The sequence below is a fragment of the Leucoraja erinacea genome, chromosome 4 (genome assembly GCF_028641065.1).
Source record: "Leucoraja erinacea ecotype New England chromosome 4, Leri_hhj_1, whole genome shotgun sequence".
In the NCBI taxonomy this organism is placed as follows: Eukaryota; Metazoa; Chordata; class Chondrichthyes; order Rajiformes; family Rajidae; genus Leucoraja; species Leucoraja erinaceus.
This window is the reverse complement of record NC_073380.1, coordinates 57906332-57931374: the sequence shown is the minus strand read 5'-3', so window position 1 is coordinate 57931374 and position 25043 is coordinate 57906332. Positions and strand designations below refer to the sequence as shown.

Here is a 25043-nt window from a genome sequence, read left to right as displayed (position 1 = left end):
CTTTAAATTGGATTAGCTATGAATAAGGTTAGACTAAATTACAGTTGTAATTACATTCCACAGTAGAGCCCAGGCTCTGATCAACACATACAGCACATGAATGATCTTAGTATATTCATGTATGGAAATCAGATTATAATCAAACACTTGGCCTATGTTGACCAACCTGGGTCTCACTGCACACCGGGTACTACTCCTGATCCTAACTCCATTTGCATAACTTCTCTCATTCCTGTCCCTGAGTCCAGCCTTACACCCTGGCCCCCTATTCTACCCTGATCATAGCTGCTTACCTGCTTAGGTTCCCAGTGCTGAATACTCCCCTGGTCCCAGCTTTTGACTGCACACCTAGTACTATTCCAGACCTTGACTCTGGATACACACTTGGCCTTGCTCCTAGCCCCTCTGCACTGACAATATATCTGGCTCACACATAATGCCCCATATCTGACCCCCTGGACTTAACCTATTAGGTTCAAGTCCACATGTGCTTATCTAATGCTGTAATCCTTTATGGGGCACTTCACAGACCAAATTATGGATAGTAACATTTGCTGCATCCATTGGCTATCTTGTTATCTAACATGCTAGTTACGTTGTCAAAGAAGTCATCCATTGGTTGAACACAATTTCTCAACCATAAAATTATACTCACTCAGCTGTATAAGTATTCTGTTACCATTTCCTTCATTTTCCTAATGTGTGACTTTTTGACTTTTGATGTATTAAAATCATGTTTTAGTGCATTGTAGAAGTACGATTTCAATATTTTTGTATGAAGTATTTTTACAAGGTAACTTTTTAAGGGGTAACAATTTCCACACAAAGGGTGATGGGTGTATGGAACAAGCTGCCAGAGGAGGTAGTTGAGGCAGGGACCATCCCAACATTTAAGTAACTGTTAGACTGGTACATGGATAGGACCATTTGGAGGTATGGACCAAAAGCAGGTGGCGTAGCTGGGACATGTTGGCGGGTGTGGGCAAGTTGCGCCGAAGGACCTGTTTTCACATTGTATCACTCTATGACTACATTATACCTCCACCATGCATGAATGCTTCAAAATAGTAAGATTAAACAAGAACTTACCAGTTTGAAGTTTGATCTGTATTTTATGAGGAGTTACGATGAGGGATTTCGTGAAGAACCCCGCTTCCACGCATGCGTGTCATTCTTCAAAGCAGCGGTGTGAGGTCACAGAAACCTATAATGATCTAACATAGTAAGATTATCAAAGAGATACCAGTTTTTGATATGATCATAAGAGGGTGGGAGCGGAGGGCACGAAATCCCTCATCGTAACTCCTCATAAAATACAGATCAAACTTCAAACTGGTAAGTTCTCGTTTAATCTTACTATTTTACTTCGGAGTCACGTGAGTGACTTCGTGAAGATTTCAAAGCTCTGTGACCTCATGCCGTGGAACGAGTCCATGCTTCACAACTGTCTTGGGTATTGGGAGAGAGCATCATTAGTAGTTTTAAAACACAATTATACCAAGAGTTGTGTGGTATAACGAAAAAAATATATAACATTTTTTTAAATTTGAGAATCATAACCCTGTAACCTATCGGCCAAAATATTTTGTTGAACCTAAAATGTTTTCTTAATACAATGATGGCTCCAAATTAACTGGTTTATTATACAACCTGTGGAAAAACCCTTTTTTAAAATGACCCTCCTGCCATTCTGGGGATTTGGTCTGTGGGTACCTGTATAATATTGCTGCGGATGTTGCTGCAGTCCTGGTGGAATGAGAGTTGAAACATCAGTGTCTATTCCTGCCATTTTTAGGACCTATTTGAGCCACCTTGAAATAGTTTGAGTCGTGACCCTATCATGCAGTTTCTTGTAAGAGATAAACAACTCCATACTCTGACCTCGAATGTTCTGAGTATATGCTATGTATTGTTAGATGTGTCTTGTTATACACAGTCGTTTGCCATATGGGTGTACCATAAAATCAAACCCTAGACCCGAGGAACCCGATCTGTTTTCTTTTAATTAAATCCTGTATGACAACACCAGTTTCTCGGTGAGATGATCAGGGAGTCCAGGCTCAGTTTGCTTAATGGCTGGACTTGTTGTGCGGTAAATAACACCATGAGCATAACCATCTTCCTGGTCTGTTACTGAGGTGACAACGCTGTTATGAGCTACAAGCTCCTCAGCATGTTGAGAAAACGACACCCATGTCCCAGATTTCGGAGTACCTGGTTAGCTTACCAGGGGTGCGTTCCCACCGCGTGCCGTTCCGATCCTTGTGATAGGTAATTGGAGAGTGCACTTGTGGCACTATTGATGGCACTGTAGCTCCATCGATTATCCTAATGGAGGCTTGTTAAAATTCCAATACGGCCAGAATGTTCTTGGCCTTTTGGTCGAGATTGTTGTCCAAGCAGTATATGCCCCATTTCTTGATGTGTCCAAGGTACTGCTTCCGTGTTGACAGTCTTAGTGCAGATGAGATGAGATTCATCGTCCTGTCTGACAGTGTAGTGGGTCTGTTAGACTCTACAAATCAATAAATCCAAAGTGTTATGGCATGGATGACTGCCTCCAGTCACTGGATAAATCAATAATTTTTTGGCAATGTTCATAGGGAACATGGTTCTAACACCATCCCCTGTAAGACTGAAATACCATGATTGAGAAGGTCAGTCGGGTACTCTGAAAATTCCAGATGCCGAGTGTGGTTGAATTTTCCCTAGTACCCCAATGATGGGTCCGAACGGGGGAAAACCTCACCCTATGGCTTATTTACATAACAATGCCAAGCTGGTTTACGAATTTTAGTACATAATATTGGGGCTAATGATTGCCCCTTTTGTAAGCTCTATATTGCCAAAGTTCCTCTATTGAGTCAATGCCTGCCATATAGAAACCCGCAACTGACACCAAGTCTTTATGAATAATAAGAGCATCCATCCTAAAATGAATATCTAGAACAAATGTGTTTAGGGTTAAAATCAATGATAATCCTGCAACCCTACTCTATCTTATTTTTAATAAATATGTTCAATCCCATCTTTTGTGTACAATTCTTGTAGCACCATGTGGGTTTTAGATTGTTTGGTTTATGTAAGGACAAAATGCCCTTCTGGTGTATGATGTACTGTGGTTAATGGGATGAGAAAAACCCTATCAGATAACCCTGAATACTGCTGAGATTATATGAATCTGTAGTGATTATATACCATACATAACTGTAGTGTTGCAACCTCCCCTACCCTCGTAGGTCCCTATTTAACAGAAGAAACCCCACCCACCTACCTCCATGGTTACCGGTGGTTTTGTTATTTCCTTGGTTTTTTGAAAATAAGGTTCTGGTTTAATATTTCTTGTTCGGGGTTGTGTGGGAGGTTGAGGCTTCCGCATCTTCCAGGGTGGCCGCCCTGGCCATACCCTAAAACGGATCCTGCAGGTTATATTGATTTCTGACACTGCTACTGGTATGAGCCACATTTTTTATGGCCTTGCCTGTGGCTGGTATCATGCTCCAAAATAGGCCCTTGCGCTGGCCTTGATGAGCCCCAGTGTCTTAGCTTAGTCCACACACGGTTCTTTATTTGCAAATGGTAGCATTTTTGGGGTCCTAGTGCTGGCTGAATGGCCGCCTTCCACGTGTAGTTCAGGTCATATTGCATATTATTAAACAGCTCTAGTGCGTCTTGATGGTCTTTGGTTACCTACGTTTAGTCCAGGGTGCTGGTGTATGCTATGATGCCTTCCGTCAATCCCTTGAAGGTTCTCTGGATCTTGAGGTCCTGGTTCCTGATGTTCGTCCATATGCTGCCAAATGCATTGGATTACACTGGGCACCTGTAATGCCTCACCGTTGCCAGGTGGCAGATGTCTGGCCAGTGTTTGTAAATTTTTTTTGTTGGCGTATGTGGCCAGACATATAGTAATACTATTGCCATCCTGGATCCAAGTCTACCCATGTTTGACTTGGCTAAAGTAATCGGCCACCATGTCCAGCAGAGTCCCTGCTGTGTTAGGATCATGGGACGCTGTATTACCAGGCTCTGGCCCATCAGGGTCCTGCCTACTCTTTTTTATAGAGTTAGAGATCTCTAGGGTCCCACACGGGGTACCCCTGTGGGGCTTAACTGCTGCCCACTTGTCTTTTGTTCTGCAGACCCCTCTTGCAAGTCAACCCAGAACTGACCCACAGTGCTCCCCTCTGATGGGGTAGAAGCATTGTGCAGCCCTCAAAGAGGTACTGCTGTGGGTTTATCACGTTGGAGCAAGGCTCCATACACCGCTTCTTCCCGCTCCAGCCCTCTCGGGCGCTGGTTGCCGGCGGTTTTATGCAAAGTCGGACCCTTCTGAGTCCACTACCTTGTTTGATTTGTGTCTAGCCTACCGCTCGGTCACATGGATCTGGCCGGTGAGGGGCCGACATCGGGCACAGCTGATCCCACTACGGTTGATCCAAGTGCCGCTGGCTGCTGCTGGCTGCCCGCTGTTCCATGGTCCTCCTTCTCCAGTTTTGTCCTTCCTTCCGTGAAGTGGATATGGCCGGTGTGGAGGATAACTGGCACAGCTGCTTCCATCTATTCCTTTAACCCAGCTCCAACGCTCTCAGCACTCCTGGCTGCTCCTTTATCTAAGACCCCTGGGACCCACCCCCGTACTGACGGTACTGGCCCCTTGTGGTCGTTGCAGCCGGTCAACCCCACTCTAATGCCCTCAATTCTGGGCACTCCTACTTATATGGTCCTTAGATAAGGGACATATAAGACATTAAAACTGATGATAACAGCTACTATAGTTTTTATATAATATATATAGTCCCTAGATAAGGGGTGTATCAGATATTAAACTGATAAGAACAGATACTACACTTGATCTTAGCCAAAAAAACCCAGAAGCGATTATTGTAACTAAAACCCCGCTGGGACCGACCCTGGTACTCACATACTGGTCCCTTGTAGTAGATTGCAGCCAGTCAACTGCAAAGTCCTTTGCTGCCGAGAAATGAACTTTCTCACCATGCTGGAGCGAAGTTGGGCACAGGTGTTTTTCCCTCTCCGGGAACCGATGTGCCCATGCTGCTCCTGCCGTTGCCAGCTCCTCACGAAGTGCCAGCTGCCACTGCTGCTGCCTGTGCTCCTGCCGCTGTCTGTGCTCCTGCAGCTGTTAGTGCTCCTGCAGCTGCCGGCTGCCACTGCTGCTGCCGCTGCCGCTGCTGCTGCTACTGCCGCTCCTCCGCGGTTCTCCCGCCGGCCTTCTGCACCTTACATGGACCCGGTCCATGTCTGCACCTAGAAAGGTAAGTTGAAGGAAAACGCAGGGTCTCTTACCTGCTGTTCCCGACTTTCCTTCTCCCGCCGGTGACCGTCGTTCCCTGTGTCGGGTTCGAGCCGCTTGGACCGACCCCGGTGTTCACGGGCCTGGTCCTTCGCGGCAGTTCCGCAGCCGGTAACCCCGGCTGTTCCTATGGATCCCCTGGCCCTTACCTTGTGAAGAAGGTTTTCAGCCCGAACGTCCCGTTCCGACTCCATAAGTGCCGCTGCACTCGCTGAGCGTTTCGAGCCCCGGTACCGCTGGTCCGAGCTGTCCCGCAGCCTCTGTGCTGGCTGCTACCGACTGCTCCCAAGCCAGTCTCGTTTGAGACTGGCATAGGGACCTTTTTTACTTTGCTTCCCGCCCGGCCGAGAGGTGAATTTTGCCGGTGCGGGAGCAAAGTCGGGCTCAGGTTGTTCCCCCCCCAGGGAAACTCGTGCTGTTGCTGCTGCTGGCTGCTCGCCCTCCACGGGTCTCCCCGCCGGCTTTCCGCAGCCACCTAAAAGTAAGTAGAAAAAAGGAACGCAGAGTCGCTTACCTGCTGTTCCCGACTTTCAAATCTCCCGCTTGGGGAACGCCGTTCCCCTCTGTGTGACTCGTTGCAATGCGTGTAGCGATATGACACGCATGCGTGGAAGCGGGGTTCTTCACGAAGTCACTCACGTGACTCCGAAGTAAAATCAGGTGATCGAGTTTTATTGCCATATACTCAAGCATAGAAACATAGAAAATAGGTGCAGGAATAGGCCATTCGGCCCTTCGAGCCAGCACTGCCATTCAATATGATCATGTCTATTCATCTAAAATCAGTACCTCTTTCCCATATCCCTTGATGTCGTTAGCCCCAAGAACTAAATGTAACTCTCTCTTGAAAACATCCAGTGAATTGGCCTGCACTGCCTTCTGTGGCAGAGAATTCCACAGATTCACAACTCTCTGCGTGCAGAAAGTTTGGCCTCATCTCAGTCCTAACTGGCCTACCCCTTTATTCTTAAACTGTGACCCCTGGTTCTGAACTTCCCCAACATCGGGAAGATTTTTCCTGCAGTTACAGTAAGTGGAAATCTAGCAGGCAAGCAGGATGCTTTCTCCAACCACCCCCATTTGAAGTCTACTATCTTCCACCGTTTCTACGCAGTGCTTGGTACTTACTTACAGCAGCCACTGGTTGTCCTCCAGGATGCACCGAGCCGCAGCCTGACCCATGCCGGTCACCTGGGCGAATTTGGCACAGAGACTCTCACGGCAGCGGCGCAACGCTTCGACGCCTCCAACGGCCCGGGTCTCTTGCACTGAGGCTGCTCCATGGCCGGAGCTGCAGTGAGCGACTCGCCAGCCCGGAAAACACTCTCCAGCCCCGCTCCCCATCCGCATCTGTTCCCGCCGCTGCTTCTGCTTCCAACACACGCGGCCCATGCAGTTCATATGAGTTTTGAAATTTTCGTGGATCACAGAATTTCTCACAACATCGTGAGAAATTTGTGATCAACGTGAGAATTTGGCAAAATGCGTGATTCTCACGCTCAATGCAAGGGAGTTGGCAGCCCTGCCTCCCTATCCCCCTCTCTCCCCTCCTCTCTCTCCCCCCTCTCTCTCCCCCCCTCTCTCCCTCCCCTCTCCCTCTTCCCCTCCCTCTCTCCCCCTCTCTCTCCCCTCTCTCTCTCACCCCCTCTCCGCCTCTCTTTCTCCCCTCTCTCGCTCCCTCCCACCTCACTCTCCTCCCCTCTCTCTCCTCCCTTCTCTCCCCCTCTCTCTTCCGCTCTCTCTCCTCTCCTCCCCTCTCTCTCTCTCTCCCCCTCTTCCCTCTATCTCCCCACTCTCTCTCCCTCTCTCTCTCACCCCCTCTCTCTCCCCTGTCTCCCCATTCTCTCTCCCCTTCTACCTCTCTCCTCGCTTCCCCCCCTTTCTCCCTCCCTCTCTCTCCTCCCCTCCCTCTCCTCCTCTCTCTCTCTCTTCCCCTCCCTCTCCCCTCTCCCCCCCCCTCTCTCTCCCCCTCTCTCTCATCCCCTCTCCTCTCTCTCCCCCCTCCCCTCTACCCCTCTTTCCTGAGTCCTCTTTCCCCCTAACTCTCTCTTCCCTCTCTCCCTCCCTCTCTCTCTCCCCCTCTCTCTCTCTCTCTCTCTCTCTCTCTCTCGCTCTCTCTCTCTCTCTCTCCCTCTCTCTCCCCCTCTCTCTCTTTCTCTCCCCCCCCCCTCTCTCTCTATCTCTCTCCTCTCTCTCTCTCTCTCACACTCTCTCTCCCCCCCTCTCTCTCTCTCTCTCCCTCTCTCTCTCTCTCTCCCTCTCTCTCTCTCCCTCTCTCTCCCTCTCTCTCCCTCTCCCTCTCTCTCTCCCCCTCTCTCTCTCTCTCTCTCTCCCCCCTCTCTTTCCCCCCTCTGTCCCCCTCTCTCTCCCCATTCTCCCTCCCACCTCACTCTCCGCCTTGCTCTCTCCCCTTTCTCTTTCTCCTCTGTCTTTATCTCCTCTTCTTTGCCACGTTCTCTCTCTCTTTCTTCCCGTTTCTCTTTTTCACACTCTCTCCCTCTCTCCCCTCTCGCTTTTACCACCCCTCTCTCTCTCCCCCTCCCCTCCTTCTCCCGTTCTCTCCTACCCTCTCTCCTCCCTCTCCACCCCCTCTCTCCCTTCCTTCCCTCTCTCTTCCTTCCCTCCCTCTCTCCCTTCCTTCCCTCTCTCCCTTCCTCCCTCCCTCTCTCTCTTCCTCTCGCACTTCCTCACCACTCTATCTCTCCACCTCTCCCCCCCTCCCTCTCACCTCATTCTCCCCCTCTCTCCCATCTCACTCTCTGCCCTCTCTCCTCTCTCTCTCCCCCCTCTCCCTATCTCTCTCTCTCTCCTCGCTCTCCCCCTCTCTCCCTCCACTCTCTCTCTCTCTCCTCTCTCTCTCTCCCCCCTCTCCCCATCTCCTCTCTCCGCTCTCCGCATTCTCTCCCCTCTATCTCTCCCCTCTCTCTCCTCTAACCCCCTCTGTCTCTTCCCTTTGTCTCCCTGTCTCCTTCCCCTCTCTCTCTCCACCTCCCTTTGAGAGTCTCTGTGCATTCGGCACAGAGACTCTCATGGCAGCGGCGCAACGCTTCCGATGCCTCCAACAGCCCGGGACTCTTGCACTGAAGCTGCTCCATGGCCGGAGCTGCAGCAAGCCACTCGCCAGCCCGGCAAACACTCGCCAGCCCGGCAAACACTCGCCAGCCCGGCAAACACTCGCCAGCCCCGGCTCCCTGCATCTGTCCGCAGCTGGTTCTGCTTCCATACCTTCCTCAGCGCCGGCTCTCTAACACCCGCGGCCCATGCAGTTTATCTGAGCTTAAAAGTTTTCGTTGATCACTGAATTTCTCACGACAGAGCGTGAGAAATTTGTGATCAGTGTGAGAGCGTGAGTATTTGTTCAAATGCGTGATTCACACGCTCAAAGCGTGAGAGTTGGCAGCCCTGCTACAATGTCTGTGCCGATAATAATGCCAAGATGAACTAATCTCCTCTGCCTGCACATGATCCATATCCCTCCATTTCCTGCGTATCCATGTGCCTATCTAAAAGCCACTTTAGAACGATGAGGGGGGACCTCATTAAAACTTATGGAAAAGTGAAAGGCCTGGATAGAGCGGATGTGGAGAGGATGTTTTCATTGATGGGAGAGTCTAGGATCAGAGGCCATAGCCTCATAATGAAAAATTTGAGGGAGTGCAGCATAGGTTCACCAGGTTTATTCCCGGGATGGCGGGACTGACATATGATGAAACAATGGGTCGACTGGGCTTGTATTCATTGGAATTTAGAAGGATGTGAGGATATCTTATAGAAACATAAAATTCTTAGGGGATTGGTCAGGTTAGATGCAGGAAAAAGGTTCCCGATGTTGGGATAGTCCAGAACAGGGGGTCACTGTTTAAGAATAAGGGATAAGCCATTTAGGACTAAGATGAGGAAAAATGTTTTCACCCAGAGAGTTGTGAATCTGTGGAATTCTCTGAAGAATAGGTGACTGAAACAGTCCACCCATTCTTTTCTCCAGAGATGCTGCCTGACCCGCTGAGTTACTCCAGTTTTTTGTGTCTATCTTTGGTTTAAGCCAGCATCTGCAGTTCCTCCATACACGGGTTTGTGGGTTAATTGGCGTTGGTGAAATTGTAAATTATCCCTAGTGTGTAGGATAGTGTTAGTGTGCAGGGATCACTGGTTGGTGGAGACTCGATGAGCCAAAGGGCTTTTTTCCATGCTGAATACCTAAACCAAACTAAAAAAAACACAAAGTTACTCTGGCGATTTGCATCTTTTTGTTTCAGTAAAGCAGCATCTGCAATTCCTTGTACCCTGCTGTTGCAGTTTGTGTTCCGAGCCCTGTTCAACAAACCGCAAAGAGGCGGTTGAAGGAATTTTAGTGTTTAATGAGTTAAAATCTACCGAGGTTTAAAGGTACAAAGAGAAAATTGCGCTAAGGGGAAAAAAGCTCTAATGCGAGAAGAATCTTCAATCCACCTTTCTTCAAACACAGTGCCTTGTCACAATAGGTGGTCCCTGAGTGTTATTTCCTGAGGCACTGTCACAGGGTAACCTCTAATGAGGCCGCAGTAATGTAGCGTCGTCGGCTTATCATAGCAGAAACAGAATGAATATTATCTAGTCACCTTCACTATCAGATTTACATTCAGCGACCTTGGGATTTTTTATTTCACTTTTTAAAAATCTACACGATTAACCTTTATAGTTTAGCGAATAATTTCCAAGGGGAAGGATGACATTTTAAATAAAATATAATTAAGGCTTTATACTTAAGCCATTGCATACATCAACATTCATTTTTGATTGAAAGATAAAATGTCTGAGTTAAATGCTGTTCGGGGGGGATATGAAAGGATCCACATTCTAATGCTGTTACCAGTCACATTCTAACATTATGTTAAATACACTATTCTTTTGTATCTGAGGGTTCACAGAATTTTATCTTCCTCACTAAATCCATTACAGTTGCAGGCAATCTCTGAAGCCAATTTTGATCATTTGCGATAGGGCTGATGGCATTTCTTTAGTTTTAGTTTTAGAGATACAGCGTGGAAACAGGGCCTTCGACCCACTAAGTCCGCACCGACCAGCGATCCCCGCACATTAACACTTTCCTACACACATGAGGACAATTTCCCATTTACACCAAGCCAATTAACCTGGATACCTGGATAGACACAAAATGCTGGAATAACTCAGCGGGGCAAGCAACATCTATGGAGAGAGGGAATGGGTGACGTTTCGGGTCAAGACTCTTCTTCTGAGCATTTTGTGTCTATCTTCGGTTTAAACCAGCATCTGCAGTTCCTTCCTACGCACAACCTACAAACCTGTACGTCTTTGGAGTGTGAGAGGAAACCAAAGATCTCGGAGAAAACCCACACAGGTCACAGGTCATACAATCTCCGTACAGACAGCACCCGTAGTCAGGATCAAACCTGGGTTTCTGGCGCTGTAAGGGAGAACTTAACCACTGCACCACCATCAATTTTTATTCCTACAGAGAGTGGAGCTGGTCTATAATGTCATTGATTTAAGACATACATAGTCCACCTGGCCTAATCTTATCTGGAGTGTGTAGGAAGGAACTGCAGATGCTTATTTACACCAAGATGGACACAAAATGCTCAGTAACTCAGCGGGACAGGCAGCAATTCTGGAGAGAAAGAATTGGTGACATTTCGGGGTGAGACCCTTACTGAAGGGAAACCAAATATATGGAAAGGGAGGCTGTGAAAAAGCAGACGATGCTCAATGAAATGTTGAATAGTTTTTGGCAGAGGGGAAGGAGGCAAGGAGGCATAAGGTCAGAAAAATTAATGAGGAGAATAGTGAAACTAGTCGGAGAACTATGGTGGGGGAGGGGCGGAGGGAGAGGTAATGCAAGGGTAACTTGAAGTTGGAGAAATCAATATTCGTACCACTAGGTTGTAAGCTGCCCAAGCAAAAAATGAAGTGCTTTTGCTCCAATTTGTGTTGGGCCTCACTCTGAAAGTGGAGGAGGCCCAGGACAGAAAGGTCAGTGTGGGAATGAGAGGGGGAGATAAAGTGTTTAGTAACCGGGAGATCGCATAGGCGATCTTATCTGGGCCGTTTTGTACAAATTATGGGCATTCACACTATTTTATTTACCTCGTCTTTTCGTCAATGGTTCAATGGTGATTTATTTATCACATATGCAACTGCACAATAAAATTATTTTTGCATATATTACACATGCGGGCGCTGCCATGTTTTGGCGCCATTATTCAAAGTCCAAAGTCTGGTCGGCCCGCACGCTTGATGTACTGGAACACATCCTGCAAAACGATGTCCTTTTACTCTACTCACTCGGCCATATTTGTATCCCAAGGGTGCCTCTTGCAACCAACCTTGTAGGCTTTGAAGACATTACCCCAGTTCATCCTCCTACCGGCCCTTGCCTCCTGCGTCTGATGTCTCCAGCTCCCTCTTGGTTCCGCCGATCAACGAGCCTTCAGGGGGTCCCCGACGACTGACGAGCTGTGACAACTCGGGAAGGCATCCATCTTGTGCTTGTCTAGAAATCGCCACAAGCATGTCTACATTCTTTCTTCAATGATTTACCAAGATGTTGCCTGGACTTGAGGGCCTGAGCTATAGGGACCTATTTGGCAGCCTAGGACTTTGTTCCTTGGGGCACCAGAGGGTGAGGGGTGATCTTATGGGTGTATAACATCACAACGGGAATATATAGGGTGAATGCACACAGTCTTTTCCCCAGGGTTGTGGAAATCTAGAACTCAAGGGCATAGGTTCAAGTTGAGAGGGGAAAGATTTAATAGGAACCTGAGGTGTTAACAATTTTTCACAGAGGGTGGTGGGTATATGGAATAAGCTGTCAGAGGAGGTAGTTGAGGCAGGTCTATAACAACATTTAAATGGCAGTTGGACAGGCACATGGATAGGAAAGGTTTAGAGGGAAATGGGTCCAATGTAGGCAAATGGGACTAGCTCAGATGGGCACCTGGTTCAGCAGGAACATGTGAGGCTAAATGTCTGTTTCCATGCTGTATGATTCTATGACTATATTAGGGGCGGCTCAGTGGTAGTAATAATACTGAACCATTCTATCAACAATGCCCTGAGCTACCATCTACCTCATTGAAGATCCTTGGACTATATTTAATCAAACTTTACTGGGCTTTATCTTGCACTAAACATTATTCCCTTTATCATGAGGCTGTACATTGTAGATGGCTGGTTAGCACACACCAAAAAAGCTTTTACTGTACCACGGTACTTTTGACAATAAACTAAACTAACTAATATCCCTATTTAATTAATAACTATTAGGGCAGCATGGTGACGCAGCAGTAGAGTTGCTGCCTTACAATGCCAGAGACCCGGGTTCGATCCTGACTTGGGGTGCTGTCTGTACGGAGTTTTATGTTCTCCTTGTGACAACGAGGGTTTTCTCTGGGTGCTCCAGTTTCCTCTCACACTCCAAAGATGTACAGGTTTGTAGGTTAATTGGCTTGGTATAATTGTAAATTGTCCCTAGTGTGTGTAGGATAATGCTAGTGTATGGGGATCGCTGGTCGGCATGGACTCGGTGGGCTGAAGGGCCTGTTTCCGCGCTGTATCTCCAAACTTAACTAAACTGACACTTTACACGGAACATCAAAGACCTGCCTGTTTTCTGCATGGAGAGAAATAAAAATCATCAAAATAAAGTTAAGTGGACAGATCTGGCTAGAATGTGGCATTTCACGGCGCACCATGTTAATTTAACTTTTATTTCTGCATCTTTTCTGTTCTGATTTAACTTTCTGTCATTGTCTCCACATCTTTCTTGTCACATGGTGAACAAAACTGTCACTGAATCTTTACAGGAGAGGCAAGAGACGGCAGGTGCAAGAATATGAAGAATAAACACAGCAGTACAGCGACAGGGCTGGTGGAGCCCACCTCACAGCGCCACAGAGACCCTTGTTCGATCCTGACCTCGGCTGCTGTCTGTGTGGAGTTTTCCTGCTCTCCTTGTGACCGAGTGCATTTCCTCTGGGTGCTCCAGTTCCCTTCCACACTCCACAGACCTGTGGGATAGTAGGTTAATTGGCCTCCCTAGTGTGCAGGGAGTGGATGCAAAAATGGGATAAGATAGGGCGCAGCAGTAGATTTGTTGCCTCACAGCGCCAGAGACCCGGGTTTGATCCTGACCACGGGTGCTGTCTATAGGGAGTTAGTACATTCTTCCCGTGACCATGTGGGTTTTTTCTGGGTGCTCCAGTTTCTTCCCACACTCCAAAGACGCACAGGTGTGTAGGTTAGTTGGCTTCAATAAATTGTGTAGGATAGTGCTAGTGTATGGGGTGATCGCTGGCCGGCTCGGACTCGTTGGACCGAAGGGCCTCTTTCCGCGCTGTATCTCTAAGCTAAACTAAACTAAACTAAACTAAATCCCAAAGACGGGCAAAAAAAAAGACACAAAGCAGCATTGGAGTAACTCAGCAGGTCAGACAGGATCTCTGGAGATCACGGATACATGACATTTCCGGTCGAGACCTTTCTTCGGACTGTGATGGGTTTGTAGGTTAATTGGCCACTATAAATTGTCCTTGGTGTGTAGGGAGTGGGTGAGACAGTGGGATAACAAAGACATGTTCACCATGTTACAAAGATTTGTTTGGTTTTGTTCTGTTTTGTTCGCCATGTTACAAAGAACTATCGCAACGTTTAAGAAACATTTAGACAGAACATGGATAGGGATGGTTTCGAAGGACGTGGGCCAAACGTAGGCTAGTGGGACGAGTGTAGATGGGACATGTTGGTCAGTGTGGGCAAGTTGGGCCAAAGGGCCTGTTTCCACACTGTATGACTATAACTTTATAACTGTGTCAATGGGTGATCGATAGCCAGCGGGGAAAATAATTGTTCGGCACGGACTTGTAGGGCCGAGATGGCCTGTTTCCGTGCTGTAATTGTTATATGGTTATATGGTTATATGGACTCGGTGGATCAAAGAGTCTATTTGCATGCTGTATTTTTCATTCCAAAACTGTTTAAATCATTCCTTTCCTGGCTCAGAATGATTTGATTGCATTGTATCATCAATTAGCACATGGTGTACCGTTAGATCCCAGCCTTAACCATCTGAAGTGAAGTCCAGGGACAATTCATCAGCTCAAAAGTTATAGGAGCATAATTAGGCCATTCGGCCCATCATGCTCTTCCAACATTCAATCATGGCTGATCGATCTTTCCCTCTCAACCCCAGTCTATCTTTCCTTGCCTTCTCCTGCCTTCTTCCCATAACCCCTGACACCCATACTAACAAAGAATCTGTTAATCCCCATCTTAAAGACACCCAATGACTTGGCCTCCACAACTGTCTGTGAGAATGAATTCCACAGATTCATCACCCTCTCACTAAAGAAATTCCTCCTCACCTCCTTTCTAAAGGTACGTCCATTTATTCTGAGGCTATGCCCTCTGGTCCTAGACTCCCCCATGAGTGGAAACATTCTCTCCGCGTCCATTCCATCCAGGCTTTTCACTATTCAGTAAGATTCAATGAGGTCCCCTCTCATCTTTGTAAACTCCAGCGAGTTCAGGCCCAGTGCCGTCAAAGGCTGAACATATGTTAACCCAAACATTCCTGGGATAATTCTCATAAACCTCCTACGGTCCTCACCAAAGTTAGCACATCCTTCCTCAGATATGGGGCCCAAAACTGCTCACAATACTCCAAATGCAGTCCGACCATTGCCTAATAATGCCTCAGCATTACATTCCTGTTTTTATATTCTAGTTCTCTCGAAATAAATGTTAGCATTGCAATTGATACACAAATCCAGCAATTCCTTCAAATTTCAGGGAGTTTGGGAGGGGGGGGAAGGAGCCTATGGGGAGGATAGGTAAAAGTAAGAGGACAATACTGCAAAGAGCCGAATGATGTAAATCGAGCAGTTAGAATTTGCTGGATGATTTAAACATTAATAACGCCAGGCCTCATTAACACACCACTCTTTCTCCAAAAGATTCAGCACAGTGCCAGGTTGCGAGTACTGTAACTTCATTTATTCCAAAGACTTAATTAGAAATGTTTAACATACCAAATTCAATTGAAATTAAGCTGGAGAGTTAGGAAGGCGGCTTCAAGAATGATAGATTCCTTGAAAATTCATCCCCGATAGAGCTAAGGTTGCAAATCAGATTCTGGAGAAACTTGTCTGATTTTTTTTGTCTCAAAGCCAGCTATTTCTCATCATCGAAACTCTTGTCCCCTCGTTGAAACTCTGATGAACAATCTCAATGCCAGATGGTGGCCACCATTCAGAGCGATCCCCACGCACTCGCACAATCATACACCACTAGAGGCAATTTACAATTTTACTAAAGCCAAATAGCCTACAAACCTGTATGTCTTTGAACTATCGAAGGAAACTGGAGCACCCGGAGAACACCCCACGCAGTCACTCGGAGATGTCCAAACTCCGTTCAGGCAAGCACCCATGTAAGGATTGAGCCCGGGTCTCTGGCGCTGTAAGGCAGTGACTCTGCCGCTGCGCCACCATGCCGCTCTTCTGATACCTTGTGATATCTTTTCAAGTTACTTTTAATGACCATTTTGTAGATTTCTCCGCCCATGTACTTGTAATGGTTGGTACACAAAAAAGCTGGAGAAATTCAGCGGGTGCAGCACCATCTATGGAGCGAAGGAAATAGGCAACGTTTCGGGCTGAAACCCTTCTTCAGACTTGCAATAGTTAATGCATTTAGTCTTGAAATAAGTCACTTTAATGGCCGCGAGATATATGTCCATGTCTCTGCCAAATATGTCATCATTTAAAATATATTTTGCAAAAATTATTGTCTTTGTGTGGCTAACTAGCTATCGGTAGATATGCCACTAATGCTTTGACAAACACTTTGATAAAAGGGAGACAGCCACACAGTGCTGTGTGATCCATATGTACTTTCAAGGCTCAGGGTGGATTTTACGATAATATAGACTATTTTTCAACAGACTGAGACTATTTTTTCAACAGTTTTCAACTTCACGGCACAGTGGCACAGCTGTAGAGTTGCTGCCTTACAGCACCTGAGTCCCGGGTTCAATTCTGACTATGAGTGCTGTCTGTGCAGAGTTTGCACATTCTCCCCGAGACTGTATGGTCTTTCTCCAAGGACTCCGGTTTCCTTCCACACTCCAAGCATGTGCAGGTTTGTAGGTTAATTGGCTTTTGTAAATTATCCCAAGCTGTATGTTCCTATCTGGATATTCTCTATCCTGGCAAAAGAGTGATACAGTGTGGAAACAGGACCTTCGGCCCAATTTGCCCACACGGCCAACACGTCCCAGCTACACTAGTTCCACTTGCCCGCGTTTGGTCCATATCCCTCCAAACCTGACCTACTGTATGCATGTAAAAAGACTGAATTCTCTATTCCCCTATTTATACACCTCTATGCGTGTGGTACACCAGCTGCACAGCGGCTCAGAGGAAAGCGCTCCAGAGTGCCATTGACAACGCCCAGAGGATTGTCGGCTGCCCTCTCCTTACCTTGGAGGACTTACACAGTTCCCGCTGCACCAAAAAATCCCAGAATATCATAAAGGACATTTCCCACCCCGGACACTCCCTGTTTGAACTGTTGCCGTCAGGCAGACGGTACAGATCTACAAGGACAAGGACAAATAGACTAAAAAACAGTTTTTACCCCACTGCTATAAAAGCACTAAATGTAGCCGCCAAGGAACGCAGGGGCGATACAGACTAAGGGACTGTGGTAACTGTGGAATCGACAGAAGGATGGAGGGTTGGGTGTGTATGCGTGCTTTGTCCATGATATTTATTTAGTTGTTTATCTTTAATATTTTACCTTGTATGTATCGTTAGCTTTTAGGAATGTTTGAATGCTGCACTGACTGGCTGATATTTTAAATTTCGTTGTACATGGTTCATGTTACAATGACAATAAAGAAACTATTCTATTCTATTCTATCCTCTATAAGATCACCGTTCTGCCTCCTGCACAAATAAAGTCTGAGACAACCCAACCTTTTCTGCTTGCTAAGCTCCTCGAATCCTGGCAACATTCTCTTAAATCCTCGCTGCATCCTTTCCAGCTTAATGGCTTCTGATAAAAATCTCCCATCCGAAACCTTGATTGTTTTGTTCTCATAGATGCTGCCTGACCTGCTGAGTTTTTTCCCAGCATTTTCTGTTATTATTTCAGATTTCCAGAATCTGTAGTTCTTCTGATTTCCATGTGAAGAATATTTACCTATCCAACAAACCAAGACACTGAATCAATTCTTTACTAAATCATGTGCAAACATAAAAAATAATTCTTCAGTGCACTAAGCCAACATTTCCATAAATACATGACAAATAAAGTTATAAATGATAAAAAGATGAAAATATGTAAATAATCTTTCTAGAACTTGGAGCCGGCTGAAAGAAACTGAAAGCTGATCCGAAGTATTGAACATGGAACATAGAACAGTACAGCACAGGAACGGGCCCTCTGGCCCATTATGTTTGTACTGAACATGATGCCAAGTTAAACTGATCTCATCTGCCTGTACATGATCCTTATCCCTCTATGTCCTGCACTTCCATGTGCCTATCTAAAAGCCTCTCAAACACCACTATCGTATCTGCCTCCACCACCGCCCCCAGGCAATGCATTCTCTATGTGAAAAAATTTCCCTTGCACATCTCCATTAAACTTTGCCCCTCTCAACGTAAAGCTATGTCTTCCAGTGTTGGACATTATCACCCAGGAAAAAAGGTTCTGACTGTCTACCCTATCCATACATCTCATAATTTTATATACCCGTATTTCCCGGCAATGAAAACGCACCTGCATCGATGACACACCCCCATTTTGAGTTGCTAAATTTTGAAAAAAATGCTGACGGGACGCGATCCAGGGTTTAATTTAGTCAATAGAAAGGAAGATGTGAAACTCCTTCAAGGAGGCAATGAGGGCCGTAGAGCCTCCATCGTTGCCTGTCCCACAATGCACTGGTTCAGGTCTGAGGGACGGGGACATCCTGGCTCAGGGAGATCACATAACGGGAGGGGGAGAGAGAGAGACAGACAGAGAGAGAGAGCCCAGGACGGAGCAACCAGCCTTCCGCCCAGTAGCTACCTCCACTGGTTGCTCCTGTGCCGAAGGGACATCGTGGCTGGCAGGCGGGCCGGGCAGAAGGCCTGACGGCAAACCTCCATCCGGTTGAAAAATGTGTCTTACATAGAAACACATAGTGGAAATTAGGTGCAGAGTAGGCCATTCGGCCCTTCGAGCCTGCACCGCCATTTAATATGATCATGGCTGATCATCCAACTCAGTATCCCGTACCTGCCTTTTCTCCATACTCTCTGATCCCCTTGGCCACAAGGGCCACATCTAACTCCCTCTTAAATATAGCCAATGAACTGGCCTCAACTACCCTCTGTGGCAGAGAGTTCCAGAGATTCACCACTCTCTGTGTGAAAAAAGTTCTCCTCATCTCAGTTTTAAAGGATTTCCCCTTATCCTCTCAACAACCGGCATTCCAGAAACCAATCAAAGTCTATCCAACCTTTCCGTGTGTCTGAAACCCTCGAATCCAGGCAGCATTCTGGTAAATTCCGAGTCTAATTCAAGAAAATTCCAATTGTAGATGGACACAAATTGCTGGAGTAACTCAATGGGTCATGCAGCATCTCTGGAGAAACAGGATGACTAACGTTTTGGGTCAGGTCTGAAGAAGGGTCCCAATCCAAAAGACCACCCATCCTTTTTTCCCCCAGAGATGCTGCCTGACCAGCTGAGTTACTCCAGAACTTTCTTTATCTTCGGTATAAACCAGCTTCCGCAGTTCATTTCCACACAAATCTCAATTGTAATTGGATTTCAATGTAGTTGAAATACAAGCACAAATGGTTCAAAATTGTTCTAATTTCCTTTTGAAAATGACTTTGAAACAACCTGATAATTTAATGAACATCAAACATAAACTTGGTATCCAGCAAAGCAAAACCAATTGTTTATTTTTCAGTGTTAACCACCCCACTATATAATGCGTTTTTATCTCAGTGAATCAAAGCCTATTTTTTTGTACTGAATGCCGTGTCGAGTTGATGACAAAAATTCAGTCTTATTATTTGTCTTGCTCATTTGGATCTTGTCGCTCACGATAATACACACGGTGATGCAGACTGGCAAAGAGGTTAACTGACAGTAGTTCTTGTCTTTATTTGTACTAGGTGTCCATTGTATCGTCTCTTCAGTAAAGTTTATTCTGCAAGAACGAGTTTGGCCTGCAGCAAGCAGCGACATATTTATTATCTCTGGACTACAGGCTGACAAGGGTGCCCGGGGCAATTGCTACCGAGCCAAGTGGAACTGTGACTGTGCTCACCACAGACTTTCCTCCCCCTCTCACCTCCTACGGAGCAGAAGGATGAAGCCCGGAGACGGCCATTTTGGCTGCATCCTCACCATTGCCACGATCTTCCTGGGACTCGGCGTCACCAGTCAGTCGGAATCCTCGCTGTCGTTGCCCAGGCCCCGACCAACGAAAATGCAAGAAGCCCATCGACGCGTGAAGAGGGGCTGGGTCTGGAATCAGTTCTTTGTGCTGGAAGAGTACACTGGAATGGACCCATTATACGTGGGCAAGGTAAACAACGCTAACTGCTCCTCACCCTTTAACTGTGTTTTCCTAATTCTAATTACAATATAACATTTTATGTTATATAATATGTAACATAATGTAATATAACATTTTATAATATAAAGTTCTAATGTAACATACAGTATAATGGAACATTATTCTGATAGTTTTGATAATTCCTGTTATCAGGCAACTGAACTGATCAGGCCCAATGGCTCAGCTGGTAGAGTTGCGGCCTCACAGCGCCAGAGACCCAGGTTCGTTCCTGACCACGGGTGCAACCTGTGCAGAATATGCACGTTCTCCCCATAACCCGTGGGTTTTCTCCGGGTGCTCCGGTTTCCTCCCGCATTCCGAACACTTGCGGGTTTACAGGCTTCTGTAAATTGTTCCTGGCTTGTAGGATAGAGCTTTGTGGCACAGTGGCGCAGCGGTACAGGTGGACTTTCTCATGTGACCTGCTTGGGGTTTCCCCGAGTGCTCCAGTTTCCTCCCACACTCCAAAAACGCACAGGTTTGTAGGTTAATTGACTTTGGTAAAGATTGTTAATTGGCCCTAGTGTGTCGGACAGTGCTTGTGTACAGGGTTCGCTGCTTGGCATGGACTCTGGGCAGAAGGGCCTGTTTCCGCGCTGTATCTTTAGACTAAACTAAACAGCTAGAGTGTGGTCCTTGTTTCCCAACTACCTCATTGGAGACCTTTCAACTATCTTTAATTGGACTTTAGACCCAAAACGCTGGAGTAACTCAGAGGGATAGGCAGCATCGCTAAAGAGAAAGAATGGGTGACATTTCGGGTCGAGACCCTTCTTCAGACTGGTTAGGGACAAGGGAAAGGAGAGATATAGACGATGATGTAGAGAGATAAAGATATGCAAAAAAGTAACGATGATAAAGGAAACAGGCCATTGCTAGCGGTTTGTTGGGTAAAATGAGAAGGTGGTGCGACTTGGGTGAGAGAGGGATAGAGAGAGAGGGAATGCCGGGGCTACCTGAAGTTAGAGAAATCAATATTGATACCAATGTGCTGTGCCGTTCCTCCAATCTGCGTTTAGCCTCACTCCTACAATGGAGCAGAACTAGGACAGAAAGGTCATTGGGAAGGAGAATTAAAGAGTTTAGCAACCAGGAGGTATGTTCAGGCAGATTGAGTGAAGGTGTTAGACAATAGACAATAGGTGCAGGAGTAGGCCATTCGGCCCTTCGAGTCAGCCATGATCACAATGAATCATCCACAATCAGTTCCTGACTTTTCACCATATCCCCTGTCTCCGCTATGTTTAAGAGCCCTATCCAGCTCTCTCTTGAAAGCATCCAGAGAAACAGCCTCCACCGCTCTCTGAGTCAGTGAATTCCACAGACTCACAACTCTCTGTGAGAAAAAGTGTTTCCTCGTCTCCATTCTAAATGGCTTACCCCTTTTTCTTAAACTGTGGCCCCTGGTTCTGGACTACCCCAACACCAGGAACATGTTTCCTGCCTCTAGCATGTCCAAACCCTTAACAATCATATATGTTTCAATAAGATTCCCTCTCATCCTTCTAAACTACAGTGTACAAGCCCAGCTGCTCCATTCTCTCAGCATATGACAGTCCCGCCATCCCAGGAATTAACCTTTTAAACCTATGCTGCACCCCCTTAATAGCAAGAATGTCCTTCCTCAAATTAGGGGACCAAAACTGTACACAATACTCTATGTGTGGTCTCACTAGGGTTCTTTACAACTGCAGAAGGACCTCTTTGCTCCTTTTGTTATAAAGGTCAACATGCCATTCACTTTCTTCACTGCCTGCTGTACCTGCATGCTTACTTTCATAGACTGTTGAACAAGGACCCCCAGATCCCATTGTACTTCCCCTTTTCCCAACTTGATGCCATTTGGATAGTAATCTGCCTTCCTGTTTTTGCTATCAAAGTGGATAACGTCTCATTTCTCCATATTAAACTTCATTTGCCATGCATCAGCCCACTCCCCCAACCTGTCCAAGTCACCCTGCATTCTCATAGTTTAGAGATACAGCGCAGAAACAGGCCCTTCGGCCTATCGAGTCCGCGCCAACAAGCAATCCCTTTTAACCTAGCACCCACTGGGGACAATTTACAATATTTTACCAAAGCCATTTAACCCACAAACCTGTACATCTTTGGAGTGTGGAAGAAAACCCACGCGGTCACGGGGAGAATGTACAAACTCTGTACAGACAGCACCTGTAGTCAGGATCAAACCCGGGTCGCTAACGCTGTAAGGCAGCAACTCTACCGCTGTGCCACTACGTCACTGCTATGCCTCTATTAATTTTATATACTAGTTATTTTTAGGCAGTACATCTTGTTTCAATGATTTTTTTCCAATTCATCTCAAATGGAGTGTAGCTGCACTAGAGAGAGGTCATTCGTGTTTCTGTGCTTGCTCTTTGTAAGGGTCGTTCAAATTAGCTTCACTTCTTCATCTACATTCCTCATAGCTGGATACCATTTATCCACTTACCCTTTGAAAACTGCCTTTGATCCTTGGTAGAAATAATCCTTATCTTCCCTCAGTTACCAAAACTGCATTATTTGAACTGTCCTCCCTGCTACACCATTGGCCTCTGACTCTTCTTCATAAGTTCATAAGTTATAGGAGTAGAATCAGGCCATTTGGCCCATTATGTCTACTCCGCCGTTCATTCGTGGCTGATCTATCTTTCCCTCTCAACCCCATTCTCCTGCCTTCTTCCCATACCCTTTGAAACCCATACTAATCAAGAATCTGTCCATCTCCACCTCAAACATATCCATTGACTTGGCCATCACTGCAGTCTGTGACAATAAATTCCACAGATTCACCTCCGACTAAAGAAATTCCTCCTCATCTCCTGTTTAAAGGTACGTTCTTTTATTCAAAGGCTGTGGCCTCTGGGCCTGGACTCCCACTAGTGGAAACATCCTCTCCACATCTATTCCTTCTCTGATGATTTCACAGGCGATACAGCAGACCAAGAGGTCTTTCAACCTATCTGGATCCATGCTATGTCTTCTGAGAGAGAACTCTAATCAGTTCAATTTTCCCGCTCTTTGCCAAGAGGCCTGCCAATATTTTTCCCTTTTCAAGCCTTTAAGCAAATAACCGAGGCCTACGGGATCTCTTGGATTGCCAACCATTTTATTTCCCCTTCCCTCAAGCCCACACTGACTTTTCTGTCTTGGACTTCCTCTATTGCCAGAGTGAGGCCACATACAAACTGGAGGAACAGAACCTCATCTTTCACTTGAAGGTAGACAAAAAAGCTGGAGAAATTCAGCGGGTGAGGTGGCATCTATGGAGCGAAGGAATAGGTGATGTTTCGGGTCGAGACCAGGGTAACTTACAACCCAGCGGTATGAAAGTTGTATTCCCGAATTTTAAGGAACTTCTACATACACTCCCCTCCTCTCCACCAACACGTCCCCTTGCCACCTTTCCCCACCTCTAGACGTTTAACCAGTTCCACACTTCACCACAATGTATCTCCCTTGAGGTCACGCCTTCCCTGGCCGACAATGGGCACCACCCTGCCTGATGTCATTTGTGGCTGGCCCTGATTGATCCTGGTCTTTTCTCACCTCCTGCTCTTCACTTTAGTTTAGTTTAGTTTATTATCACGTATGCTGAGGTACTGTGAAATGCTTTTGTTGCGTGCTAGCCAGTCAGCTGAAAGAGTGTACATGATTACAATCATGCCATTCACAGCGTACAGATACATGATAACGTGAACAACGTAAATAACGTTTGTTGCAAAATAAAGCCCGTTAAGTCTGATCAAAGAGAGCCTGAGCGTCTCCAATAAGGTAGATAGTTGTTGCTAGGATGGTTCAGTTGCCTGATAACAGCTGAGAAGAAACTTGTTCTGAATCTGGTGGTTTGCGTTTTCACACTCCCCAACTTGCTACTTTCAACCCGACCCGTAACGTCACCCATTCTATTTCTCCAGAAATGCTGCCTGACCCGCTGAGTTACTCCAGCATGTAGTGTCTATCTTTGGTATGAATCAGCATCTGCAGTTCTTTGTCTCTAGCTTTTGAAGATTATGCACTTCCATCAATATTCAGGCAGTGAGATCATGATCAAAGCGACTCATGGTGTGGAACAGTTGTGTCATCTCACTGCTAATTATCTGGTTACACTGCAGATGCTGGGAATATTCTCCTCATAATGTAGTGAAGTGATTTGTATCAGATCACGATGGGCTCTAGTTTTGAGTTTGCAGTTTTGAGATAGGCAGTGTGAACATGAACAAGCGACTTGGGTGTGCCGTTGTGTCCGCGCCGACCAGTGATGCCCCATACTCATAATGTAGTGAAGTGACCACAGATCACTCAAAGTTTAGTTTAGTTTTGAGATACAGCGTCTCATCTCCCACCGAGTCCCTACAAAATCCTGGTCCCCACCTACACAACCACCTCCACTTCATGGCTTCCCCTCCCCCCGGATCACCTCAAAATCCTGACCTCCTCTACAAAGCCCTCCACCATCCCTCACGGTCCCTGACCTCCTCCACATCACCAACCCTCACGGTCCCTCAGATCCATCCACATCAGCCGGTCTCCTCTCCATCCACAAGTCCAACCGCAGTTTTGGGGACAGAGCCTTCTCCAGGGCAGCTCCCAGGCTCTGGAACTCCCTCCCCCAACTGATCTGCAATTCCGTGTCCCTCACCATCTTCCAGTCCCGCCTCAAGACCCATTTCTTCACCTCTGCCTATCCTTAGCCCCACGTCCCCCTCCCTTTTCATCTGTGCTTGAATTGCCTCATATTGTGTTTTGAATTGAATTCTGTCTTTAATTTGTGTACTAGTCATGTCTCTACTATTTATTTCATTCCGCTTACATGTTTTCCCCTACTTGCTAAATTTTTGTAAGGTGTCCTTGAGACTCTTGAAAGGCGCCCATAAATAAAATTTATTATTATTATTATCCTACACACTCGGGACAATTTACCATTTTACCGAAACCAATTAACCTACAAAACTGTACATCTTTGGAGTGTGGGAGGATATCAGAGCACCTGGAGCAAACCCACATGGGTCATGGGGTGAACGTACAAACTCCGTACAGAGAGCACCCATAGTCAGGATCGAGCCTGGGTCTCTGGCGCTG

The 25043-nt window shown here is 46.5% G+C and overlaps 1 protein-coding gene and 1 pseudogene across 1 annotated transcript in view; one reads left to right on the top strand and one right to left on the bottom strand.

Annotated features, from left to right (window-relative positions):
* Positions 1-25043, top strand: part of cdh7a (cadherin 7a) — a 294111-nt gene that overhangs the window by 163803 nt on the left and 105265 nt on the right. Inside the window, 1 exon segment of the mRNA XM_055634342.1 lies at positions 19516-19931. Coding sequence (XP_055490317.1) covers positions 19516-19931 — 416 coding nt within the window.
* On the bottom strand, positions 4774-4882 carry LOC129696810 (U2 spliceosomal RNA; annotated as a pseudogene).